The sequence below is a fragment of the Pelophylax lessonae genome (assembly GCF_965119305.1).
Source record: "Pelophylax lessonae genome assembly, chromosome: 7".
Lineage (NCBI taxonomy): Eukaryota > Metazoa > Chordata > Amphibia > Anura > Ranidae > Pelophylax > Pelophylax lessonae.
Genome location: NC_138774.1, coordinates 41,007,593 through 41,031,812, shown reverse-complemented (window position 1 = coordinate 41,031,812; position 24,220 = coordinate 41,007,593). Strand labels below are relative to the sequence as shown.

The following is a 24,220-nucleotide window of genomic DNA, read 5'->3' as shown; positions in this document are numbered from 1 at the left end:
AAAAACCACACCACGTTATAATAAAACATGGCGGACCGCCGCAGCGGTCGCTGTAATGTGCCCCAAACATGATAAAATCATGCCCCACAGCACACAGCCATTCACACATACACAGGCTGACACAGACAGTGCAGCACAGCCCCCCCTCCTTGCAGCCCACAGCATGCAGCCAGAGAGATAGGGAACTTAATAGTGTGAACACAGGCAGGGTTACACAGCCCCAGACTGACACCCCCCAAACAGACAGGTCCCCACACAAATACACTTACCTCCTAGATGGCGTGGGGGACCCGCACAGGCGAAGAAGCCACTGCACATGTGACAGGGAGAGTCGCATCCAGGACGCAGAAGAACTGGGGTTGAGAAACCGCACAGCGTCCAGTGAGGTAGCCACCTCACCATAGCATCCTTGCACCGAGCAGGGATGGGTCGTTCATCGTGCCAGGAGCGTTACCTGACTGAACGCTCGATGGCAGGCTGGGAAGCCACTGAACCACAACCTGCGACCAGGGGGATCAGCCCGAGACCCAGCCCGTACGAATCCTCTTCATCAGAAGAACTAACTAATGCTGACAAAAACAACAGCTAAGTAAAGATAGAGAAAAAACTCAAACAAAATCAAAAAAGAATAGAGAAAGGCTGAGACAAAATGCCCCAGCATAGAGACATCCAGCTACTCCTGACAAGCTAGACATTGAAACTGAAGTATGGATACAGGAAGTAGGAGGGTATTGACTGAGGGGACCACCCCCTGGGGGTGGGATGTGTTAAAGCTTTAATATTAACATATTCTGTTGCCTAGCTACTCCTTCGGAGCAAAGTCTAATACCCCATTGTGACGAATATGAAGATGGCGGCGACTGTCGGAGGACGTAAGAGAAAAAATGTTCTTCTATTTCAATATTAGAATCCCATAGAAAATTGATGTCACATGGAAAAAGAAAAAACTTTTCAGTTGCACTCTTTCCCCCTCTTCCAGGTTTCATTTATTCTCTGTAAATATCACTCACCCCATATCACACGGAGAGTCTCATCCCCCAGACTGCTGTGCTCCACATGACAGGAGTAAGTGTCTCCCTCCTTGGTTGGCACCTCCACACTGACTCTGATCTGATAGGTGCCATCAGGATGGGGGAGAATTGGACTCATTTCATCTGAAGGAATATCATCCTCCCCATTCCTCACCCACTTCACATACACAGGTCGGGGGTGAAACCCATACACCAGGCACTGAAGTCTGGTCACATCATCCGACTGACGATGACCCCACACCTTCACCTCTGGACGCACTGAGAGAGAGAAAGAGAAAATAACATTCTGCTGGTTGTACAGGAGGTCACATCTTCTGATCAGTTTCATATGAAGATTATATAAAAATGGTTATTTAAATCTGGGATAGATCCGTGTACATTAGGATGATCCTAGCCAACCGTACAGTGAAAGGATAAAAAAAAAAGCACAAAACCAATTCCTTTTCCTCATACAGTCATCAGTGTGAAGATATGACAAGTGAAATGTATGTCATGGATAAATGAATGTGAATGGTATAGGAAGCGGCATGTGACATCACCTATTAGAATTATACTTTACAAAGAAGTAAATCTAACAGGTACTTATATTTAGAATTATGTATTTACATCAAATATATTTGTCCATTACATATGCAAGCTGTGCTTCCTGCTTAATAAGGATGAAACCCAGAATATGAACTCATCTGGGATTAGATCATTTCCTGAATCCAGAAAACAGAATTTTTGTAAAATCTTACCTGTAAAATTCCTTTCTCTGAGTCCTCCGACAGTCGCCGCCTCTTCATATTCGTCACATATGGGGTATTAGACTTTGCTCCGAAGGAGTAGCTAGGCAACAGAATATGTTAACATTAAAGCTTTTAACATATCCCACCCTCAAGGGGTGGTCCCCTCAGTCTATACCCTCCTACTTCCTGCAACCATATCTCAGTTTTAGTGGAATAGCAGTAGAGTATACAACCAAACCCCAAAAGAGGGGCGGGGGCGGCGACTGTCGGAGGACTCAGAGAAAGGAATTTTACAGGTAAGATTTTACAAAAATTCAGTTTTCTCTTACGTCCTCCGACAGTCGCCGCCTCTTCATATTCGTCACATATGGGGACGTCCCAAAGCAGTGCAAACATGAGGGGTGGGAAACGCATCCGCGCCGAAAAGGCAACGCAGTCTCCGCATCAAAGAAAGGAACCTTACCAAAGGAAGGAAACCAGCTGGGCAACAGGAAAAACAAGTGCTCAACAGGAGCAACAACCCAGGAAAAGACAAATAACCAGGGGATAAAAAGCTTATCCCAACAGCCAGAGGTCCCCAACAAGGGACCCTAGGGAATTGCCGCACTAAGAACCTTGCGGCCAAAGGAAGCATCCGCCGATGCCTGAACATCTACTTTGTAGAATTTTGTGAAAGTGTGCACGGTCGACCAAGTCGCCGCCTTACACACCTGGGCTACAGAAGCCCCATGACGACAGGCCCAAGACGTACTCAGAGATCTAGTAGAGTGCGCCTTCACAGGCACAGGGGGAACCTTCCCCTGCAAAGCATAGGCCTGTTCAATGGTCTGCCTGATCCATTTGGCGATGGTAGAGGCCGACGCTGCCATGCCCTTCCGAGGACCCTCTGGAAGAACAAACAAGGAGTCCGTCTTTCGAAAAGACTCAGTCGATTTAAGGTAAACCCTTATCGCCCGAACAACATCCAGAGAATGTAATCTCACCTCCTTTGGATGTTTAGGCTTCGCGCACAGCGAAGGCAAGACAATATCCTCATTAAGATGGAATTCCGAAACTCGTTTCAGAAGAAAAGAAGGATTAGGTCGCAAGACCACCTTATCCAAATGAACAACCAGATACGGAGACTTGCAGGACAAAGCTGCCAGCTCCGACACTCTGCGAGCCGAAGTGATCGCCACCAAAAAGGCGACCTTTTTGGACAACATAGACAACGAGATCTCCCTGATCTGTTCAAAAGGAGCACGTTGCAACACAGACAGAATGAGATTCAAGTCCCAAGGGGGCAAAGGATCCCTCCTAGGAGGAACCAGATGCCGCACACCCTGAACAAAATTGCCAACCAAGGAGTTGGAAGCCACGGGACGTTGAAACAGAACGGCCAGCGCAGACACCTGACCCTTTATCATAGCCAGCGCCAAACGCTGATCGACACCCGTTTGAAGGAAGGACAGCACTCGGGAAACCGAGTACGTGCGGGGTGAAAACCCCCTGGACTCACACCAGGCAAAATAGGCCTTCCAAGTACGGTAATAAACCTTCCCCGAGGAAGACTTCCTCGCGTTGATCAAAGTATGAACGACCTCTGGGGAGAGACCCTTCTCCTTCAGGACCTCGGTCTCAACAGCCAGGCCGTCAAAGCCAGCGACTGTAAAGCAGGATGGTAAATCGGTCCTTGAGACAGGAGATCGTCTCGAAGAGGCAGACGCCACGGGGCGTCGACCGCCAGATTCACGAGGTCTGCGTACCAGGACCGGCGAGGCCAGTCCGGTGCCACAAGAATCACCGTGCTGCGTTCCGAGTGTAACCTGCGAAGGAACCTGGACAGCAACTGAAGCAGTGGAAATGCGTACATCAGCCTGTACTGATGCCACGGGGCCACAAACGCGTCCGACGCGTCTGCCCGAGGGTCGCGCGTCCTTGCCACGAACCTTCTCACCTTGTTGTTGAGACGAGACGCGAACAGGTCCACATCTGGAAGACCCCACTTCGCGCACAACATCTGGGTGGAGAGACCATTCCCCCTGATCCAGGGTCTGGCGACTCAGATAGTCCGCCTGCCAGTTCTCCACCCCCGGAATGTGAACCGCCGTTATCGCCGGGACATGAGTCTCGGCCCAAGACAGAATGTCGGCCACTTCTCGAGCCGCTCGGGCACTCCTGGTGCCCCCTTGGTGGTTGATGTAGGCCACCGCCGTGGCATTGTCCGTCTGCACCCGAATCGGGCAGCCCTGCAGCCGGTCCGTCCAGCGATGAAGACAGAGATTTATCGCACGCAATTCCAGAATGTTGATCGGAAGGGAAGACTCCCCCTCCGACCAAGTCCCCTGGGCGGACAGAACGCCCAGAACACCACCCCAGCCCGACAGGCTGGCATCCGTGGGGATCACCGTCCACGAGATAGGACGAAACGACTTGCCCCCGGACACCATCGGGGACTGGAGCCACCACAGAAGGTCTCTTCTGGTGCGATGACTCAACGAGATTTGAAGATCCAGAGATTGAGGTCGCCCGTCCCACATGGACAGGATCTCCGCTTGGAGACCCCGCGTGTGAAACTGGGCGAAGGGAATCGCCTCGAAGGCCGAGACCATCAATCCCAGACATCTCATGCACGTCCGCAGAGACGAGTGCGGAACGTCCCTGAGGGACCTGACTTCCTCCTGAAGAGTTCTGAGTTTGTCTTCCGGCAGGAAGACCTTCGCCTGCACCGAGTCCAGAATCATTCCCAGGTAGGGAAGACGAACCGACGGACTCAGTGTCGACTTTGGAAAATTTATCGTCCAACCAAACTCCTGCAGAGTTTGCATCGTGACAGACAGGTCCTTCTCCAGACCCTGGCTGGTCGCAGACCGAACCAGAATGTCGTCCAGATACCCCAGGACAGAAATGCCCTGGGCCCTCATTAATGCCAGAACCGGTGCAAGCACCTTGGTGAAGACCCGCGGAGCCGAGGCGAGACCAAAAGGCAACGCCACGAACTGGTAGTGATCCTCCGCAATGGCAAATCGAAGGAACCTCTGGTGACCCTCGAAAATGGGGATGTGAAGATACGCAGCCTTCAAATCGATGGAGGCCATGAATTCCCCCGGAACCAGGGCAGCCACCACCGACCGCAGGGATTCCATGCGGAACTTGCGAACCCGCACAGAGCGGTTCAGAGCCTTCAAGTCCAGAATTGGACGAACCTTGCCCTCCTTTCTGGGCACGGTGAACAGATTGGAATAAAACCCCCGAAACCTGTCCCGATGAGGCACCGGAACTACCACTCCCTGAGCCCTCAGGTCCCGCACCGCCAGGTGCAGGTCCCGTAAATGCTCTGGAGACAGTTGAAGATTTGAGGGAAAAAATCTGCTCTCCGGCCGAGAGAGAAACTCGATCTTGTAACCAGATCTAACGATCTCCTGAACCCATCTGTCCCGCACGCGGGTCAACCAGGGTTGAAGAAAACCGAGCAAGCGTCCCCCCACCCCAAAACTGGGTGAGGGCGCCCCTTCAGGCCGCACTGTTATGGGCTGCGGATCCGGATTGACCGGACTTCTGCTTTCCAGACCAGGGCTTCTTCTGAGAGCCTTGACCTTTGAACGGTTTGCCCTTGTAGTGCGACCGAAAGGCACGAAAGGACCCCTGAGGGGGCCGAAAATTAGCATGCTTCTTCCCAGAAGCCCCCTTAGCCTTGGGGAAATGGGGCAAGAGAGTGCTCTTACCTCCGGTGATCCCCTTAATCAACACATCCAAGGACTCCCCAAAAAGGCGAGACCCATCATAAGGCAGATTGGCTAAGGTCTTACGTGAAGACTGGTCCACCGACCAACATTTCAACCACACCAGGCGGCGAGACAACACCGCCACGCTGTGCACACGTGCAGCCAACGGGACTAGGTCCAAGTCCGCATCACACAGATACATGACACCCTGGTGGATTTGATCCACCATATCCAGGGTCGCCGGCGAGGCCGAATCGGCCACTAGGACGCGCCTAAGCATCTGCGTCCAACTTGCGACCGCCTGGGCCGCCATGAGAGAGGCAAACAGAGCCTTAAGCATAGAACCCGTAACAGAATAAGTATGACGGGCAAGAGACTCCAATCTCCTATCCGTGGCATCACGGAACACAGGGGAATCCTCTGCAGGAATCGCAGTGGATTTGTTTAAAACCGCAATTGCGTGATCCACTGGGGGTGGCACACACCACCTTTCATCAGTGGAAGGCGAGAAAGGATAACGCAGCTTGAACCTACTTGGTACAGCAAAAGGTTTGCGTAGATTGCGCCATTGTTCCTTAACAGCGCGCTGAAAATCATCATTGCAGGGAAAAACCTGTGGCATCCTGCGTTTTCTCTGTGTCCCATAAGCCGCCAAGGCAGCGGGGGGACACACTTCATCCTGCAAACGCAGCGTTTGTTTTATGGAAGCAATCAATTCATCCATGATTGCAAGCTCTTCAGGCGAGCCAGGGGGAGAATTATCAACCCCTTCAACTTCAGCCTCCACCTTGGACCCCACTAGATCCAGGGAGGAGCGGGACCCCGATAAGGAGGCCCCCGCCATAACAACCCCATCACCTTCACCCTCAGAATCAGAGGAAAGAGCAACTCTGGGTCTTTTAGTAGAATGAGCAGCCACCAGCATCTGCACCTGAGCAGCAAGGCCAGCCACAATAGTGGCTAAATCCCCCCCTGGGGGGGAAACAGCGGTCCCCTGGCTTTCCACCAAGGCGGTAGGAAATTTGCCCTCCTGAGAATCCATTGCCCCTATAACAAATGCCGGATAATAAAGGGTTAACTTCCCCTTTAACAAGCGCGGCGAGCGCAGCCCACTGCACCACACACAAGCACAAAGAGACCCCCACAGGGACAATAAAACTGACACAGGCAATGGATAGGAAGGATATAACCTGAGGAGACCCTCGCCACTGCTGCTGCCTCGATCGGTGTTCCTGGAGAAGAGGAAGTGATGCTGCCAGGGCGCTCTATGAAAGCCTATGGGAGGCTACAAGAAAATGGCCGCCATGCATGTAGAACATGCGGCCGGAGCGAGTGTAGGCAAAATGGCGCCGTTTGGCACCGAAACCGCCGCTCCACAGTACAGTAATGCACACATGTCTGTATATAAAAAAACATGTCAGATCGCCGCAGCGATCGCTGTATAATGCCCAAACATGCCACAAAACATGCCCTACAGCACACAGCTTCTCACACTGACAAGGCTGACACACACAGTGTCACACAGCTCCCCCCCCCCCTTGCAGCCCACAGCATGCAGCCGAGAGATAGGGAGACAAACAGTGTGAATAGAGGCAGGTTACACAGTCCCAGACTGACACCCCCCCAGACAGACAGGTCCCCACATAAATACACTTACCTCACAGTGGCGTGGGGGACCCGCACAGGCGAACAAGCCGCTGCACATGAGGCAGGGAGAGTCGCATACAAGACGCACAGAATGGGGGTTAAGAAACCGCACAGCGTCCAGTGAGGTAGCCACCTCACCAATCATCCCTGCACCGAACAGGGATGGGTCGTTCACTGTGCCAGGAGCGTTACCTGGCTGAACGCTCGATGGCAGGCTGGGAAGCCACTGACCCACGACCTGCGACCAGGGGGATCAGCCCGAGACCCAGCCCGCATGATCCTCTTCATCCGAAGAACTAACTAATGCTGACAAAAAGAACAGCTAAGTAAAGGTAGAGAGAAAACTCAAACAAAAAATCAAAAAAGAAGAAAGAGTCTGGGGCACAAAGCCCCAGCACAGAGAGAGCCAGCCACTCCTGACAAGCTAGACATTAAAACTGAGATATGGTTGCAGGAAGTAGGAGGGTATTGACTGAGGGGACCACCCCTTGAGGGTGGGATATGTTAAAAGCTTTAATGTTAACATATTCTGTTGCCTAGCTACTCCTTCGGAGAAAAGTCTAATACCCCATATGTGACGAATATGAAGAGGCGGCGACTGTCGGAGGACGTAAGAGAAACAAATATTTCATCCCTTGTATAAACTCTGCAAAAAAAAATGTCCAGGTAGACTCCTCCCACAAACACCCAAATGTGACCTAATGGGTGAGATTAGCAATCCTACCAGATGAAGAAATCCACAATGATTACACAAGAGCCAGACAAACATTGGGAAAGTCATGTAATGTTAGACTTGGTGAGATAATAATAATTCATGGGGTCTGATATGCTTTCCACATTCAAATGTATAATAGAATATCAGACCCCCAATGTCTCTCTGTGTGCACCAAACAATACCAGACCAAGGCTGACCTAAACCCCCTGCTATGGTAATGTCCCTATAATGGTGGATGTATACAGAGCAGTGTGTAAAGCTTAGTGGATTCATTTATTAAAAGGTATAGAGGCTGATCACCTGGCAAAGTCAAAGTTTATTTTTCAAAGTTTAAGTAAAACTAAAGTCAAAACATTTTATTTTCCTTTGTAATGGAGGGTTTGAACCTCTCTCAGGGTTTTGCTGTGTGTCCCATTGGGGACGTTTTTCCTCACTTCCTGTCCCATAGCCAAAAATCCCTTCAAAGTGAGGAAATCCCTCGTTGTCACCTGTTCTAGTGTTCCCATTGGAAGATTTATTCTCCATTCGTGTTCTGATGACAACCCAAAGTTTGGGGGTTTTCTTTCACTCTTGGTTCATAGTTGTCACCTGAACAACTACAGAAAGTGAATCTCCCTAACAGAGCACATAAACAGCAATTAAATCCTGACAGGGGTTCTAATCCACTTCCACTCTATCCAAAACTAAATGAAATCGTTGTCTTTAGTTATACTTTAATGGTAATAAATAAGATGAAACTGATCTCTCTGAATACCCAATAATGTACAAGGAATATTAAAGAAAACATGATTTTTGTCAGCACGTGATTGGAGTTTTAGGGTCCTTCTACACTGGCTTTCCGCCCGACGGACTCCACTCTCTGCGTGGAGGCCGACCTTGCAGAGCCCCGCTCTCCTCTATGGGAGATTGGATGAAAACGGACCACCTGTCTGTTTTCCCTTTATGACCAATAAAGGTAATCCCTTCCCTGCCAGTGTCATCACCTTCTTCTTTGTCTATTGCTGCAACACATTTACTAAATGTTCTTTTCAAATAGTTCAACTTGAAGGCGGCTAGGACACATTGATCCATTGGCTGTAGTAGTGAGGTGGTATTTGGTGGTAGGAATTGCACTTGAACGAGGGTGTCCAGGGGCATTATCGACAAGCAGCAAAATGTGGAAAGGGACACTGTTGTCCTTGCAAAAGGCTTTCACTTCTGGAACAAAACAGGTGTCAAACCAATCTTCAAAAAGGGTTGCAGTTACCCATGCTTTTTTGTTAGCTCTTCAGTGCACTGGAAGTCTAGTTTTAACGTAGTTCTTCAAAGCTCTCGGATTTTGCCATTGGTAAATTAGCAAAGGCTTTAGCTTTAAGGTACCAGAAGCATTGCCCCCTAACAGAAGGATTATTCTATCTTTAGCTGGCTTGTAGCCTGGCATTGATTTTTCCTGACTTGCGATGAAGATTCTTGCAGGCATCTTCTTCAAAAATAGCCCAGTCTCATCCACATTAAAAATTTGATCCATGGAGTAGCCTCCATTGTTAATAATTTTGGCAAAATCTGAGTATCTGCAGCAGCTGCCTCTCCTTGTATTTTAATGTTATGTAGGTTAGACCTCTTCTTGAACCTATAAAACCGTCAACGGCTTGCAAAAAACTCTGCATCCTTTGCTGCCTCACCTTTCTTAGCCTTCAAGTCATTGAATAGGGTTAAGGCTTTACTTTGTATAATTGCCTGGTTGACAGGAACATGGCGTGTAGTCTGATTTTCTATCCAAAGTGTTAAGAGTCTCTCCATGTCTGCAACAATGCTATCTTTTTTTCAAATTGTTGTTGTGTTAACAGGTGTAGCACTCTTAATTTCTGCAAGAATTTTTTCTTTGTTTTTCATGATGGTGTTAACTGTAGTCCGAGTGAAGCCTAGTCTTCGGCCTATTTCAGCTTGAGGTACACCTTCATCATTCAATTTAATAATTGGCTGGCAGGCAACTCTGAGCTGGCTGTGGGCTGGCAACTCGGGGCTGGCTGGTGGTCAACTGCAAGCTGGCTGTAGGCTGGCAACTCCGGGCTGGCGGGAACTCCGGGCTGGCTGGCGGCAACTTGGGCCTGGCTGGGGGCAACTCGGGCCTGGCTGGTGGCAACTCGGGCCTGGCTGGTGGCAACTCGGGCCTGGCTGGCGGCAACTCGGGCCTGGCTACTCCAGGCAGGAACCTCTTCACTCGCGGCCTCGCAACTCCAGGCGGCAACTGTGGGATGGCTGGCAGGAAACTCTCGCAGCTGGCTAGTGGTCAACTCCAAGCTGTCTGTGGGCTGACAACTCATGGCTGGCTACTGTACTCTGGGCAGGAACCTAGCCTCTCGCAAATCCGCCTCTTCCAGGGTATACTGCGGCTGCACGGGCTACGCGGCATGGGAATTTCGGAATGTCCGTACTTGCGAGGCACTTTACGTACACTCTCGGGGTATGTCCGTACCCGCGAGTGTATGTAAAACAGGGTAGGCTTGTATATGGTTAGGGAACAAAATCTCTACTCCACTCTGAGAATAACAGACAGAAGAGATATACTGTATATACTATTAGAGGTTGGATCTGGTAAATATCATCAGACTCAGAGATCACATTTTTTATTTAAAGAAAAAAAAATGAAAGACTGCTTTATCGATTTTCAGTCAGAACTGTGATATATTATGTATGACAGACTCCCTTGTCATAGGCCGGGGGATTGATAAAAGCTCCCAGCGCCTGCTGTCATATATGCTGCTCATACAGAAACAATGTCTTCCTTCAAAAAAAATTTCATTTAAAGAACGTTCGTTTTATTTTCAAATTCGTTAGTGGGGTCAAATTGACGTTCTTTTCAACCACAGTGACGGGAAAATTGGAAGGAGCAGAATAGAAAACTTCTTGGTCAAAGGAATTATCAGACAGTGTGTGTGGTTTTCGTTCATTCTTTTAAAAACTGAATGTTAAAAGCAAGTGAAATTTTCAAACTACATTTTTTCATTCAGTGAATGTACAAAGATTTTTCGTATGAATATTTTCATCCTAAAATGAATACATGTATGGTCAGCTGAGGCTTGATTCACACCTATGCATTTTGCTTTTCATCCGTTTCTGCAGTGATTTTTGCACATGCGATTTTGCTGCGATTTGAGTTTTTTATGTTTTTTGGCCAATTTGTTGTTGGGCAGATTAAAAAACACGAAACGCAGCAAAAACGCACTAAAATGCTTTTCTGCAGCTTCTCCACTAAAGTCTATTGAACCAAAAAAAAGCACCGTTTTGCATTGAAAAAAGTCCTTGACCCTTTCCATATACGCTGCGGCTGAAAAAAGCATAGATGTGAACGTGTCCCATAGGAAACCATGTTAAATGAACTGTTGTGCGTTTCTGCAAAAAGCACCAAAAAAATGCATAGGTGTGAACCAGGACTAAGACGTTTAGTAGCAGCAGCATGCTTTTTTTTTTGTATCTCCTGTCATAATGGGGTTAAAAAACTGAAATGAGCCCTTTATAGTACAAAAGCAGATAATCGCTACTATAAGGGGTTAATTTATACTGTGAAACAGTGAAAGTAATAATATATATTACTTAGATCATATATATATAATAATACATACACCCAGAAGTAGGATATATGGGAATTTTACCTAGGAGTCAGATATGAAGCTATAGGAAGGGTGGAAGGGAGATATAAATCTTTTATAATAAAGTAGTACTAAAAGCTGAGATTTTCATTGATATGATCATTTAAATATAATGCACAATACTGGTAAAAGTTTACTTTAAATGTAATTATAATGCCTTCCATTACCTCCAGTCTATCAGCCTCCACCTTCTCTGGGGTCAGATGCCGATCTTCCCTGCACAGAGTCTTTCAAGTGATTTTTTTTTTTTTAAACAACAAACATGTTATACTTACCTGCTCTGTGTAATGGTTTTGCACAAAGCATCCCCAATCCTCCTCTTCTGGGGTGCCCCACCGACACTTCTGGCTCCTCCTGCCTTCAGAGTGACCCAATAGCAAGCTGCAAAATATAGTATAGAGCGCCCCTATAGCAAGGTAAAAAACGTATGCCTTTAGAACCACTCACTTCCTTCTCCTGCCCAGGACTACATGTCCCATGAGGCATTGCTTCTCATACATTCACATTCAAAAGTTCTCAGGCACTTCCTGATATGTATGGATGGTGTACTGAGCTGTATGTGTGCTGCACTGTGTATACTGACATGTATGGATGGTGTACTGAGCTGTATGTGTGCTGCACTGTGTATACTGACATGTATGGACAGTGTATTGAGCTGTATGTGTGCTGCACTGTGTACACTGACATGTATGGACGGTGTACTGAGCTCTGTGTGCTGCACTGTGAATACTGACATGTATGGATGGTTCCATGCTTTTGTCAGTAAACATCTGGCCAGCACGAGAATTGGCAACCTCTACCTGCCCTTGGGCAGACATGTTGCCTGGGACCACCAATATCGTATGCCCCTGGTCAACTTCGCGGTGTTGGACCGCATTCACATTCCACCAAGAGGGGGTGATTGGAACAAGCTATTGCTCCAGAGGGAGGCCTGTTGGATTCGAACTCTCAATTCGACGGTTCGGCCAGGCCTCAATGAAATGGAAAGCTTTTGGCCATTCCTACAGAGTTTCAGCTCTGGCAAGACTGACTAATGTCCTCCCTAGCAGTTCCCCCATTTATTATTATTAATAATTTATTTATTTATTTTTTATGTGTTGGTTCTTGTCCATTTATTTGTTTCATGACCCCCTATGACTCTTTCAATATGATTGTTAACAGGGTTTTGTTATTTATGTTCATGTTGTCTATTTATGTATATTAAGGGTCTGAAAGTGTATCCGGGTTACCCACTCCCTATTGGGATATATCAGACATTTATTATTGCATCATCTATACTTATGTAATTAACAATTTTTTCTTTTTTTTTGGGTTACACCCTCATTTTACTGTGATGGGTCCCCCAACACACACACATGGCTTGAGTGTCCATAGTTTCTCCCCTCCTTATACTACAGTATTAATATTATCCTAATATTTCTATTATAGTTAATTTAATTTGCTCTGCCATCACATTGTCAGGGTTTGAATTTTCCCACACCCCGGCCCAGGCACAGACAAGCCTGCCCACTGGTCGTGGGAGGCGTTATGTGACAATTCAGGCCATGGGGACAAAAGGTCCTTGCCTTTGTTGCATTGGGTGTCCAATCTGTGTTGGAGGCCATTGGTCCTCATAGGTTCCCCACTTGCGGCTGTGTTGTGGAGGGATCGGCGTCACTTTGTTTACTGACTTCCGGTCGGTTGTTTTTTCCCAGGCGGCCACCTACTGATAACAACATCCGGTCATCACTTTAGGGGGAGGTGTCTGTGCGGCTTTCCCGCCGCGCATGTGCCTCATATTAGGACGCCGAGGCCCGCTACCGGCGCCATATCTTTTTGTTCTCACCGTGAAAAGGAGCAATTTCCTCCTCTCCCGTGGGGACCGTTGTTGTACCTATAATCATCAGGCTTCTATCAGATCTATTTGGAAAGTCTTCCGGATTGGGACACTTTAGTATGCCCGTTATTTTTGTAAGTATACATATATGTAATCTTAAATTACTTTTTTGTCTCCATCTTTGAATCATCTATTTCAGATGTTTTTCCTTATTGGATATTAATATACACATATACATATTCTGGTTTATTACAAAGGTACCAGTCAATATTGGGTGAAAAGGTTTTCCATCCTGCGGTCCTGCTGGGATGTGGTGTTATCTATTGGAGGGCTGAGTCCCCCTATATCCCTTGTTTTGGCAGAAACATATCCTTTGAGCTTCTTGAATATGCGGTCAAATATTGGAGGGTTTTCTGCTTCCATATGGCAAATGGACATTTCTATTATATGGTTAGTGGCATCTTGGCTCTGTGTGTGTGCTCTTTTGGGGGGGCCCACAAATGAGGGTTTCTGTGATAAACATAAGATGTTTTATTTCCTTTGTTTCTTATCACAGAAATGGGACAACAATATCTTCCCTGAAGAAGAATTGAACTACAAGTTCACTTAAACATTCGAAACGCGTTGGCACTTCCTCCTGTTGGAGGTGTATTGGGTCCCTTTCAATCTTTGGTCTAAGTGTTTGTTATGCCTTTTGTTTGTATTACAATTGGTGTCTTTGCACTGTTTTTACTATTTTTTGTGATTTATGTAACTTTGGAACTTTTATGAATAATCTCAATAAATATTAAAAACTGAATTTTTGTAAAATCTTACCGTAAAATTCCTTTCTCTGAGTCCTCCGACAGTCGCCGCCCCTCATAAGTCATCACTATTGGGTATTGACTTCCGCTCCGCAGGAGTAGCAAGGCATAAGACTTAGTTAAAAGAACAAAAGCATTTAGCATAGACACACCCATGGGGGCTGTCCCACTGGTTAATACCCCCCTGCAGTAATCCCTCCCAACTCAGTTTGGTAGAATAGCAGTAGGTATACAAGAAAAAACCCCAAAAGAGGGGCGGGGGCGGCGACTGTCGGAGGACTCAGAGAAAGGAATTTAACAGTAAGATTTTACAAAAATTCCGTTTTCTCTTACGTCCTCCGACAGTCGCCGCCCCTCATAAGTCATCACTATTGGGATGTCCCAAAGCAGTGTAGACATGAGGCGTGGGAGACGCAACCGCAGAAAAGGCAACGCAGTACCCACATCAGAGAAAGGAACCTTACACACACAGTAAGAGAACCTTCTGGGCAACGGAAAAGGCTCAACAGGAGCAACAGCCCTGGAAAGCAAATAACCCAGGGATAAACAACCCCAACAGCCAGGGACCCACAAAAAAACAAGGGTCCCCTATGGCACTGCCGCACTGAGAACTTTGCGGCCAAAGGAAGCATCAGCTGATGCCAGAACATCCACCTTACAGAATTTGGAAAAGGTGTGCACCGATGACCAAGTCGCAGCCTTGCACACCTGGGCCACGATGCCTGATGCCGGTAGGCCCAGGACGTACTCAATGACCTGGTAGAGTGCGCCTTAACAGAGAAGGGTGGAACCCGTTCTTTCAAGGCATAGGCCTGTTCAATGGTCTGTCTGATCCATCTGATCTGAACAGATTGGAGTAAAACCCCTGAAACCTGTCCCGATGAGGCACCGGGACAATTACCCCCTGGACCAAGAGGTCCTGCACCGCTTGATGCAGGTCCTGTAAACGCCCTGGGGTCAAATGAAGATTTGAGGAAAAGAATCTGTCCGCCGGCCGTGAAAGGAATTTGATCTTGTATCCAGATCGAATGATTTCCTGAACCCACCTGTCTGGAATACGGAGCAGCCAAGGTTGGAGGAAACCGTGCAAACGTCCCCACACCCCTGAAATGGGTGAGGGTGTCCTTTCAGGCAGAGGCGGGCTGAGCCGCCGTGCCAGCATGGCCGGACTTTTGCTTACCCACTCAGGGCTTCTTCTGGCCGCCTTGGCCCTTGAAAGGTTTGCCCTTGAATTGTGACTTAAAGGCACTAAAGGACCCCTGCGTGGGTCTAAAGGCGGGACCCCCGCTTGCCGCGAAAGGACTTGTTCTTCGGATTTTGGGGCAGCAGAGTGCTCTTACCCCCAGTGACTCCTTTCACCAAAGTATCCAAGGCCTCGCAAAAAAGGCGAGACCCAGCATAAGGAAAGTCAGCCACCGTTTTCCGTGACGTCTGGTCAGCCGACCAGCTCTTCAGCCAGATTAGTCGACGGTTAAGCACCGCGACACTAGACAGGCGTGCAGCCAAAGGGGCCTCATTTAAGGCCGCATCGCACAAAAACATGACCCCTTGATGAATTTGGTCCACCATTTCTAGCGTGGCAGGCGGGGCAGAATCCGTCACGAGAGTGCGCCTAAGCACCTTAGTCCAGTCCGCCACCACCTGAGCCACCATGACAGAAGCAAAAATAGGTTTGAGCATAGAGCCCACCACTGTAAAGGCATGGCGGGCAAGAGACTCCAACCTCCTGTCCGTAGGATCCCGGAACACCGGGGTATCCTCAGTAGGAACCAGAGTAGCCTTGTCCAACATGGCCACAGCGTGATCCACCTTGGGGGCCACGCACCAGCGCGCATCCGTAGAAGGCGCAAAGGGGTACAGCAGTTTAAACCTACTATGCATCGTAAAGGGGCGTTTTAAACTGCGCCATTGTACATTCACTGTGTGATGAAACTCAGCGGGGCAGGGAAAAACCTGCGCCGACTTTCGGGCCCTATGTGTACCAAATGAGGACACAATGGCCGGAGGAGTGGGCTCATCCTCCAAATGTAGTGTTTCTTTCACAGAAGAAATCAAATCATTCATGTGTGCGCGTTCTTCAGGTGACCCCGGGGAAGATTCATCAACCCCCTCCACCTCTGCCTCCCCCTCAGACCCCAGAGGGTCCAGGGACGAGCGAGACCCTGAAAGGGCCACGCCAGCCACAGCAGCCACATCACCATCTGAATCAGAGGAGAAAGATAATCTGGGCCTTTTCCTAGCAGCACGTTCAGCCATCAGCACCTCAATTTTTGACACCAAAGACGCCACCACAGCAGCCAAATTAGGTATAACGGGGGGTTCCGCAGAACTGGGGTCCCCCACCAAGGCTGAAGGGAATTTGCTGTCTTGAGAATCCATTGCCAAAATCAATAAGCAAAAGTACTGGCCCTTTAAAAGCGCTGCAGATAGCGCAGCCCACCGCTATAAGCACTGTGTACACAGACCTCCCAAAAGGGACAAAACTGAGCCAGGAAGGATAGAACAGAGAGATATGGAAGAGACAGTCTGCAGAGCCCCACAGAGTGTTACCACACTGATCGCTGCTCCAGAGGAAAAGAAAGTGAGGTCACCAGAAGCTGAACTATATGCTGCAAGGCCCAGGGAAAATGGCTGCCTATAGGAATGACTGGATGGCTTCGGCAAGATGGCTGCCGACATGTGCTCGGAAGGATTGTTCTGCCACACACACAAGATGGCGCCGGATGGCATCAAAACCACTACATAGCAAGCTATAGTAAAAGCCCACAGTGAAGCCAGACATGCTGCCCACATCCAAAATGGCGGACCGTGCGGTTTTTAGCCGCAGCGGTCGCCTCAAACACAGTCTGCACCTCCCAAATAATAAAAGTGACACAGGAGAGGGGTCCCCACACCACACAGCCAGTAGTGTATTAAAGAAGACTCCCGCAGGGATCGCATCAGGGAGCCCCATAAACGCACAGACATGAGGGGACACACAGCAACACAGGACTGCCATCCCAGACAGAGGTCCCCACAAAGAAAGTACTTACCTGTACTGGATGGCGTGGGGTGCCTCTTTGAACGGAAAGCCTCTGTCCTCAGATGACAGGGAATGCCGTCAGCCAAAAAACGCAGGACACCGCAGCACAGAACCGCATATGTGTCCAGTGAGGTAGCCACCTCACAGGCTGCATCCCTGCTGCGAGCAGGGATGGGTCGTTCATAGCGCCAGGGAGAACAATAGCCGAACACTCGATGGCGGGCTGGGGATCCATCTGACCTTCTGCCCTGGAGAGCCAGGGCTGCCAGTCTGATTCCCAGCTCCGCTTGATCCATCTTCATCCGAAGAGCCGACTAAACTAAAGCTGACAAAATAAACAGCTAGTAAAGCAAAGAAAAAACTGACATTTTGCAAAGAAAAATCAAAGAAAAGATTAGAAAGGCTGAGACTGAAGCCCCAGCACAGGGAAGCCTGACTACTCCTGACGCTAGGCAGAGACTGAGTTGGGAGGTATTACTGCAGGGGGGTATTGACCAATGGGACAGCCCCCATGGGTGTGTCTATGCTAAATGCTTTTGTTCTTTTAACTAAGTCTTATGCCTAGCTACTCCTGAGGAGCGGAAGTCAATACCCAATAGCGATGACTTATGAGGGGCGGCGACTGTCGGAGGACGTAAGAGAAATCTCTTTTTTTACATTATGTGTAATAATTGCCCTTAAAATCACAATTCAGAGGAGAAAATTCTTGTATTTGTAATTGTATGGATGGTGTACTGAGCTGTATGTGTGCTGCACTGTGTATACTGACATGTATGGACGGTGTACTGAGCTGTATGGGTGCTGCACTGTGTATACTGACATGTAAGGACGGTGTACTGAGCTGTATGTGTGCTGCACTGTGTATACTGACATGTATGGACGGTGTACTGAGCTGTATGTGTGCTGCACTGTGTATACTGACATGTATGGACGGTGTACTGAGCTGTATGTGTGCTGCACTGTGTATACTGACATGTATGGACGGTGTACTGAGCTGTATGTGTGCTGCACTGTGTATACTGACATGTATGGATGGTGTACTGAGCTGTATGTGTGCTGCACTGTGTATACTGACATGTATGGACGGTGTACTGAGCTGTATGTGTGCTGCACTGTGTATACTGACATGTATGGATGGTGTACTGAGCTGTATGTGTGCTGCACTGTGTATACTGACATGTATGGATGGTGTACTTAGCTGTATGTGTGCTGCACTGTGTATACTGACATGTATGGACGGTGTACTGAGCTGTATGGGTGCTGCACTGTGTATACTGACATGTATGGACGGTGTACTGAGCTGTATGTGTGCTGCACTGTGTATACTGACATGTATGGACGGTGTACTGAGCTGTAGGTGCGCTGCACTGTGTATACTGACATGTATGGACGGTGTACTGAGCTGTATGTGTGCTGTACTGTGTATACTGACATGTATGGACGGTGTACTGAGCTGTATGTGTGCTGCACTGTGTATACTGACATGTATGGAGGGTGTACTGAGCTGTATGTGTGCTGCACTGTATTTCCTGATATGTAAACAAATAATGCATTCTGTATGCAGGCCAACTAATCAGCTGACCAACTAATCGGTTCTGAAAATAGCTGACAATTCTTTTCATAATTGATTAGTTGTTTCGGCCCCAACACATTCCCTTATAAAGTATATCTATAGTGTACGGTGTATATACCATGTGGTGTGACTACATACAGAAGTGTGTACATAGAGCCGTATATTTACAGTGTAATAAGTATTTGTACTGTATGCAGAGTGTATATACAGTGTGTAGATATAATATACAGGATATAGTGCAGTGTGTATATATGGTGTGTAGATATAACATATATGATGTATATAGTGCAGTGTGTATATACGGGGTGTAGATATAACATATATGATGTATATAGTGGAGTGTGTATATACGGGGTATAGATATAACATATATGATGTATATAGTGCAGTGTGTATATACGGTGTGTAGATATAACATATATGATGTATATAGTGTAGTGTGTAGATATAACATATATGATGTATATATTGTAGTATGTATATACGGTGTGTAGATATAACATATATGATGTATAAAGTGTAGTGTGTATATACAGGGTGTAGATATAACATATATGATGTATATAGTGTAATTTGAATATACAGTGTGTGGATATAACATATATGATGTATGTAGTGTAGTGTGTATTTACGGTGTGTACATATAACATACGATGTACACTATATTACCAAAAGTATTGGGACGCCTGCCTTTACACACACATTTACTTTAATGGCATCCCAGTCTTAGTCCGTAGGGTTCAATATTGAGTTGGCCCACCCTTTGCAGCTATAACAGCTTCAACTCCTCTGGGGAGGCTGCCCACAAGGTTTAGGAGTGTGTCTATCAGAAGGATTGACCATTCTTCCATAAGCACATTTATGAGGTTAGGCACTGATGTGGACAAGAAGGCCTGACTCACAATCTCCCCTCTAATTCATCCCAAATGTGTTCTATCACGTTGAGGTCAGGACTCTGTGCAGGCCAGTCAAGTTCCTCCACCCCAAACTCACTCATCCATGTCTTTATGGACCTTGCTTTGTGCACTGGTCCAAATCATTTGGTGGAGGGGGGATTATGGTGTGGGGTTGTTTTTTAGGGGTTGGGTTTGGCCCTTTATTTCCAGTGAAAGGAACTCTTAAGGTGTCAGCATACCAAAACATTTTGGATAATTTCATGCTCCCAACTTTGTGGGAACAGTTTGGGGATGGCCCCTTCCTGTTCCAACAGGGATGGAGGAACTTGACCAGTGCACAAAGCAAGGTCCATAAAAACATGGATGAGTGAGTTTGGGGTGGAGGAACTTGACTGGCCTGCACAGAGTCCTGACCTCAACCCGATAACACCTTTGGGATGAATTAGAGTGGAGACTGTGAGCCAGTCTTCCCGTCCAACATCAGTGCCTGACCTTCCAAATGCACTTCTGGAAGAATGGTCAAACATTCCCATAGACACACTCCTAAAGCTTGTGGACAGCCTTCCCAGAAGAGTTGAAGCTGTTATAGCTGCAAAGGGTGGGCCAACTAAATATTGAACCCTACAGACTAAGACTGGGATGCCATTAAAGTTCATGTGCGTGTAAAGGCAGGCGTCCCAATACTTTTGGTGTGTAGATATAACATATTTGATGTATATAGTGCAGTGTGTATATACGGGGTGTAGATATAACATATATGATGTATATAGTGCAGTGTGTATATACGGGGTGTAGATATAACATATATGATGTATATAGTGTAGTGTGTATATACAGTGTGTAGATATAACATATATGATGTATATAGTGCAGTGTGTATATACGGTGTGTAGATATATATGATGTATATAGTGCAGTGTGTATATACGGTGTGTAGATATAACATATATGATGTATATAGTGTAGTGTGTATATACGGGGTGTAGATATAACATATATGATATATATAGTGTAGTGTGTATATACGGTGTGTAGATATAACATATATGATGTATATAGAGTAGTGTGTATATACGGGGTGTAGATATAACATATATGATGTATATAGTGTAGTGTGTATATACGGGGTGTAGATATAACATATATGATATATATAGTGCAGTGTGTATATACGGGGTGTAGATATAACATATATGATGAATATAGTGTAGTGTGTATATACGGTGTGTAGATATAACATATATGATGTATATAGTGTAGTGTGTATATACGGGGTGTAGATATAACATATATGATGTATATAGTGTAGTGTGTATATACGGGGTGTAGATATAACATATATGATGTATATAGTGTAGTGTGTATATACGGGGTGTAGATATAACATATATGATGTATATAGTGCAGTCACCTCTCTTCTCCAGATCTTCTCTCCCATTGTTGATGTGTTTCTTCAGCCATGGAATACAGATATTTTCCAGATAATTCTTGTCTCTCTCCCCCAGTCTGACCTCCGGACTGTTCCATCTCTGTGTGGTGATCTGAGCCTCATTCATGGTCGGGATATAGATCCAACTCTGTGTGTCCAGATACACAAAATCTCTCCCATCATATCCGTGCTGACTATACCCCGCAGTGGTGCCGTCATCTCTCAGCTCACAGCCGAACATCCTCTGGTAGGAATGGAATCCTGCAGAGAGAAGAGGAAGATGTGACCCGGGATCAGAGGTGTGATGTGTGTAATATGTGATGATGTAGGAGGTGATGGTATATGGAGGAGATATGTATAGGGATAGATGTGTGTATACAGAGTGTACATATACAGCACAGCTCTCCTTATAATGGCACGGCCAGTACTACAGATATATATCCTCTACTATGGCAGAAAACTCCGATACACATCCTCAGTATGGAGGAAGAAGAAGATCGGATCCTAGCGACACCCCAGAATGTTCTACAGAGGGGTCACCGACTCATCCCACCACTGAGGAGATGACACTCATCACTGATAATGGGGTGTTTGGTGTCTCAGGCCAAGGTAGTGGGACTTTTAGGGAAAGTAATAATATTACTACAAGTAAAAGTAAAAAAAATAGAGTATCGGATTTATTCCGTTGTACTTAAGGCATAATGATATATACATACATTCCAATAAGGTGGAGATATGTGTTTTGGGTATAGGCCCAATGTGATAAAGATAGAAAAAGAAAAACGATTCGAGGGAATCTGTGACATATGTGATAGTTTGTGACAAAATTAGGGATAATAATCTCTGTGTTTCCTGTGTAGTCCAGGAAGTAGTAGTTCACAGAGTTTATCCCTTAAACTGACGCGTTTCGGCTTTCTTTAAGCCTTTCTCAAAGATTTTTGTCACCCAGCTGAAATATATAAAATCAATAACATATCTGTTATTGTAAATATTCATGTAGAAAAATACTGGAGTTTTAGTATAAAATATTTAAGTACATACACTATGGGACCTTGCTTCAATAGACCAATCTCTGTGTCCTCTGAGCCTGCTACAAGGAGTCGTGGGGTACCTCTGTCTGGAAGGATATGTGAGTGTAAGTATTATTTTTATTTTGGATATTGATAGCCTGAAGTTATTCAATAATTACCATTTACTCACGCATTCAATATAGGTGTTCATATATGGTGGCTTGGTGGTAATCCAGCAAAGTCCTGCGTGATCCTTTTCTAAAAAGTCATAATGTATATATATATGTATGTAAGGAGGGTTTTTTCACAATAGTAGTATTTGTTTATTTATGCAGAATTTTATATCCGCCTGGACCAACTTACATATGGTGGATTGCAGGATGGAAGATTCCAATGCCGCGAGTAGGTTTGCAGCCTTGCTTCAATATGCCATTCTAAAGGAATTATAAATAATATAATTCCTATTATATACATTGGTGGTCAGTGGTGAGTATTTTATTAAAGGTGACTTTGAAGGCTTATGGATCCATGAGGTCCATTTAAAGACTTACATTTGAGCAGATGTGGTAAGGTATGGTAGGAATTTCTCCACCGCAGCGGTCCGTGTCTCTCCTGTTCCCTCGCTAGGAGGGATGTGAAGGGAGACGCCGGCTCCCCGGCCTTTTAACGCTGCTCGCGCATGCGCAGAAGGCGCCGCACGTATGCAGCTCTTCCTTGTCCGTGACGTAATGGTCCCGTACTGCGCAGGCGCCTGGGTGTTGCGCACGCAGTACGAGCCTGTCGGGCAGGGAAAGCGGCCGCCGACACGGAGTGTGAGACATGGAGTTGTCTGGCCGTGGTCAGAGGCATGATGTTTAGCCCTTCCATGTCACAATTGCCCCTATCCTCGATAGGGGCAGGGGCTTACCGGGCAGGGGCTTACCGTGCCGGGAGCAAGCTCATGAGGATCAGGATGTCTGTTTTGAAGCAAAGTATACATTACACAATATACATGCAACAATATATGCAATATTAAATTATTAATTCATGTGTACATAATTTTTGCGTAGATCATAGTTTTAACAGCAGAAAAAAATATAAATAAATAATAAAAGAGCATATCCAAAGGGGAATGATGTTCCCGTGGGGGATGTGTCGGATATGTCCCAAAGTCTGACATACCAGAAAGGATGTTTATATCTGGGATTTGTTTCCAAGATGATTTTAAAGGTATGGTCACTAATTAGTTAAGTGGGGGAAGTTTCTATCACAATTTTACAAATAAATAAATGGGGGGATGGATGGTTTAGAATTAGAGTTTTAAAGCTATAGGTTGCTACTTTAAGGACAATCCTCGTTTCAGGTATCATATTTAATTTTAGTCCGTTTTCCCAGAGGCAAAGCCTTCAAGGAATGGTCTAAAACTTTCCGTTTCATTTAATCCAGGATATTTGGTGGCATTCAGACGTCTAATCCATCGCATCTCCATTTGGAGAAGCTTTTTGTTCCAATCGCCTCCGCGCTGTGGTATGTGTATTCTCTCTAAAGCGATGAATGTCACTTTTGGCATTTTATTGTTGTGGATATACTTGACGTGCCTACCAAGTGGTAAATGGAAATTACATATTTCCATACTTTGTATGTGCTTGTTGATTCTTTTGCCCATTTCCTGTTTGGTTTTACCAACATAATATGACCCGCATTCGCACCTCATAAGGTACACGACCCCCTTAGTCTTGCAATTTACATAGTGGCGGGGTGTAAATTTCTCACCGTTTGGGAGGATGGTATCTGTGCATTTTTTAATTACTTTGCACTGCGCACAAGTGCCGCAGGGGTATGTGCCCTTATCTCTGCAAGGGTCCTTCCTTTTTTCTTTGAATTCGCTATGTGTTAGATTTTGTTTGAGGGAGCCGGCCTTTCTATAGGTGACCAACGGGTTGTCTGTCACAAAATGTTTTACCACAGGATCTTCGTTTAGGATTGTCCAATGCTTTTGAAGAATTTGTTTGATTTTCTGATGTTCGTTTGTAAACCGCAAAATAATGCGGGTTTTTTCCCCTTGTTCCTTATTTGTGTGTGCCTCTTTAGATTTAAAGAGTATTTCTTGCCTCTCTTGCTGTTTGACCTTATTAAAGGCTTTTCTAAGTGTGGTTTTGGAGTATCCTCTTTCCAATAATCTTCCTTTTAGGAGGTTGGCTTCTTTCTGATAGTCGTCATCTTTGGTGCAATTCCTCT

General features: G+C 46.4%; 2 protein-coding genes across 2 annotated transcripts in view; both read right to left on the bottom strand.

Moving 5' to 3' along the window:
- LOC309559451 (class I histocompatibility antigen, F10 alpha chain-like) overlaps positions 1 to 24,220 on the bottom strand; it is a 751,751-nt gene that overhangs the window by 30,361 nt on the left and 697,170 nt on the right. The window lies entirely within an intron of this gene.
- Positions 1 to 24,220, bottom strand: part of LOC309559756 (major histocompatibility complex class I-related gene protein-like) — a gene marked incomplete at its 3' end in the record, with an annotated part of 86,016 nt that overhangs the window by 13,784 nt on the left and 48,012 nt on the right. The window contains exons 3-4 of the mRNA XM_082263192.1: positions 20,976 to 21,254; positions 1,011 to 1,289 (exon numbers count right to left, since the gene is read on the bottom strand). Coding sequence (XP_082119318.1) covers positions 1,011 to 1,289; positions 20,976 to 21,254 — 558 coding nt within the window. The remainder of the gene's footprint in view (positions 1 to 1,010; positions 1,290 to 20,975; positions 21,255 to 24,220) is intronic.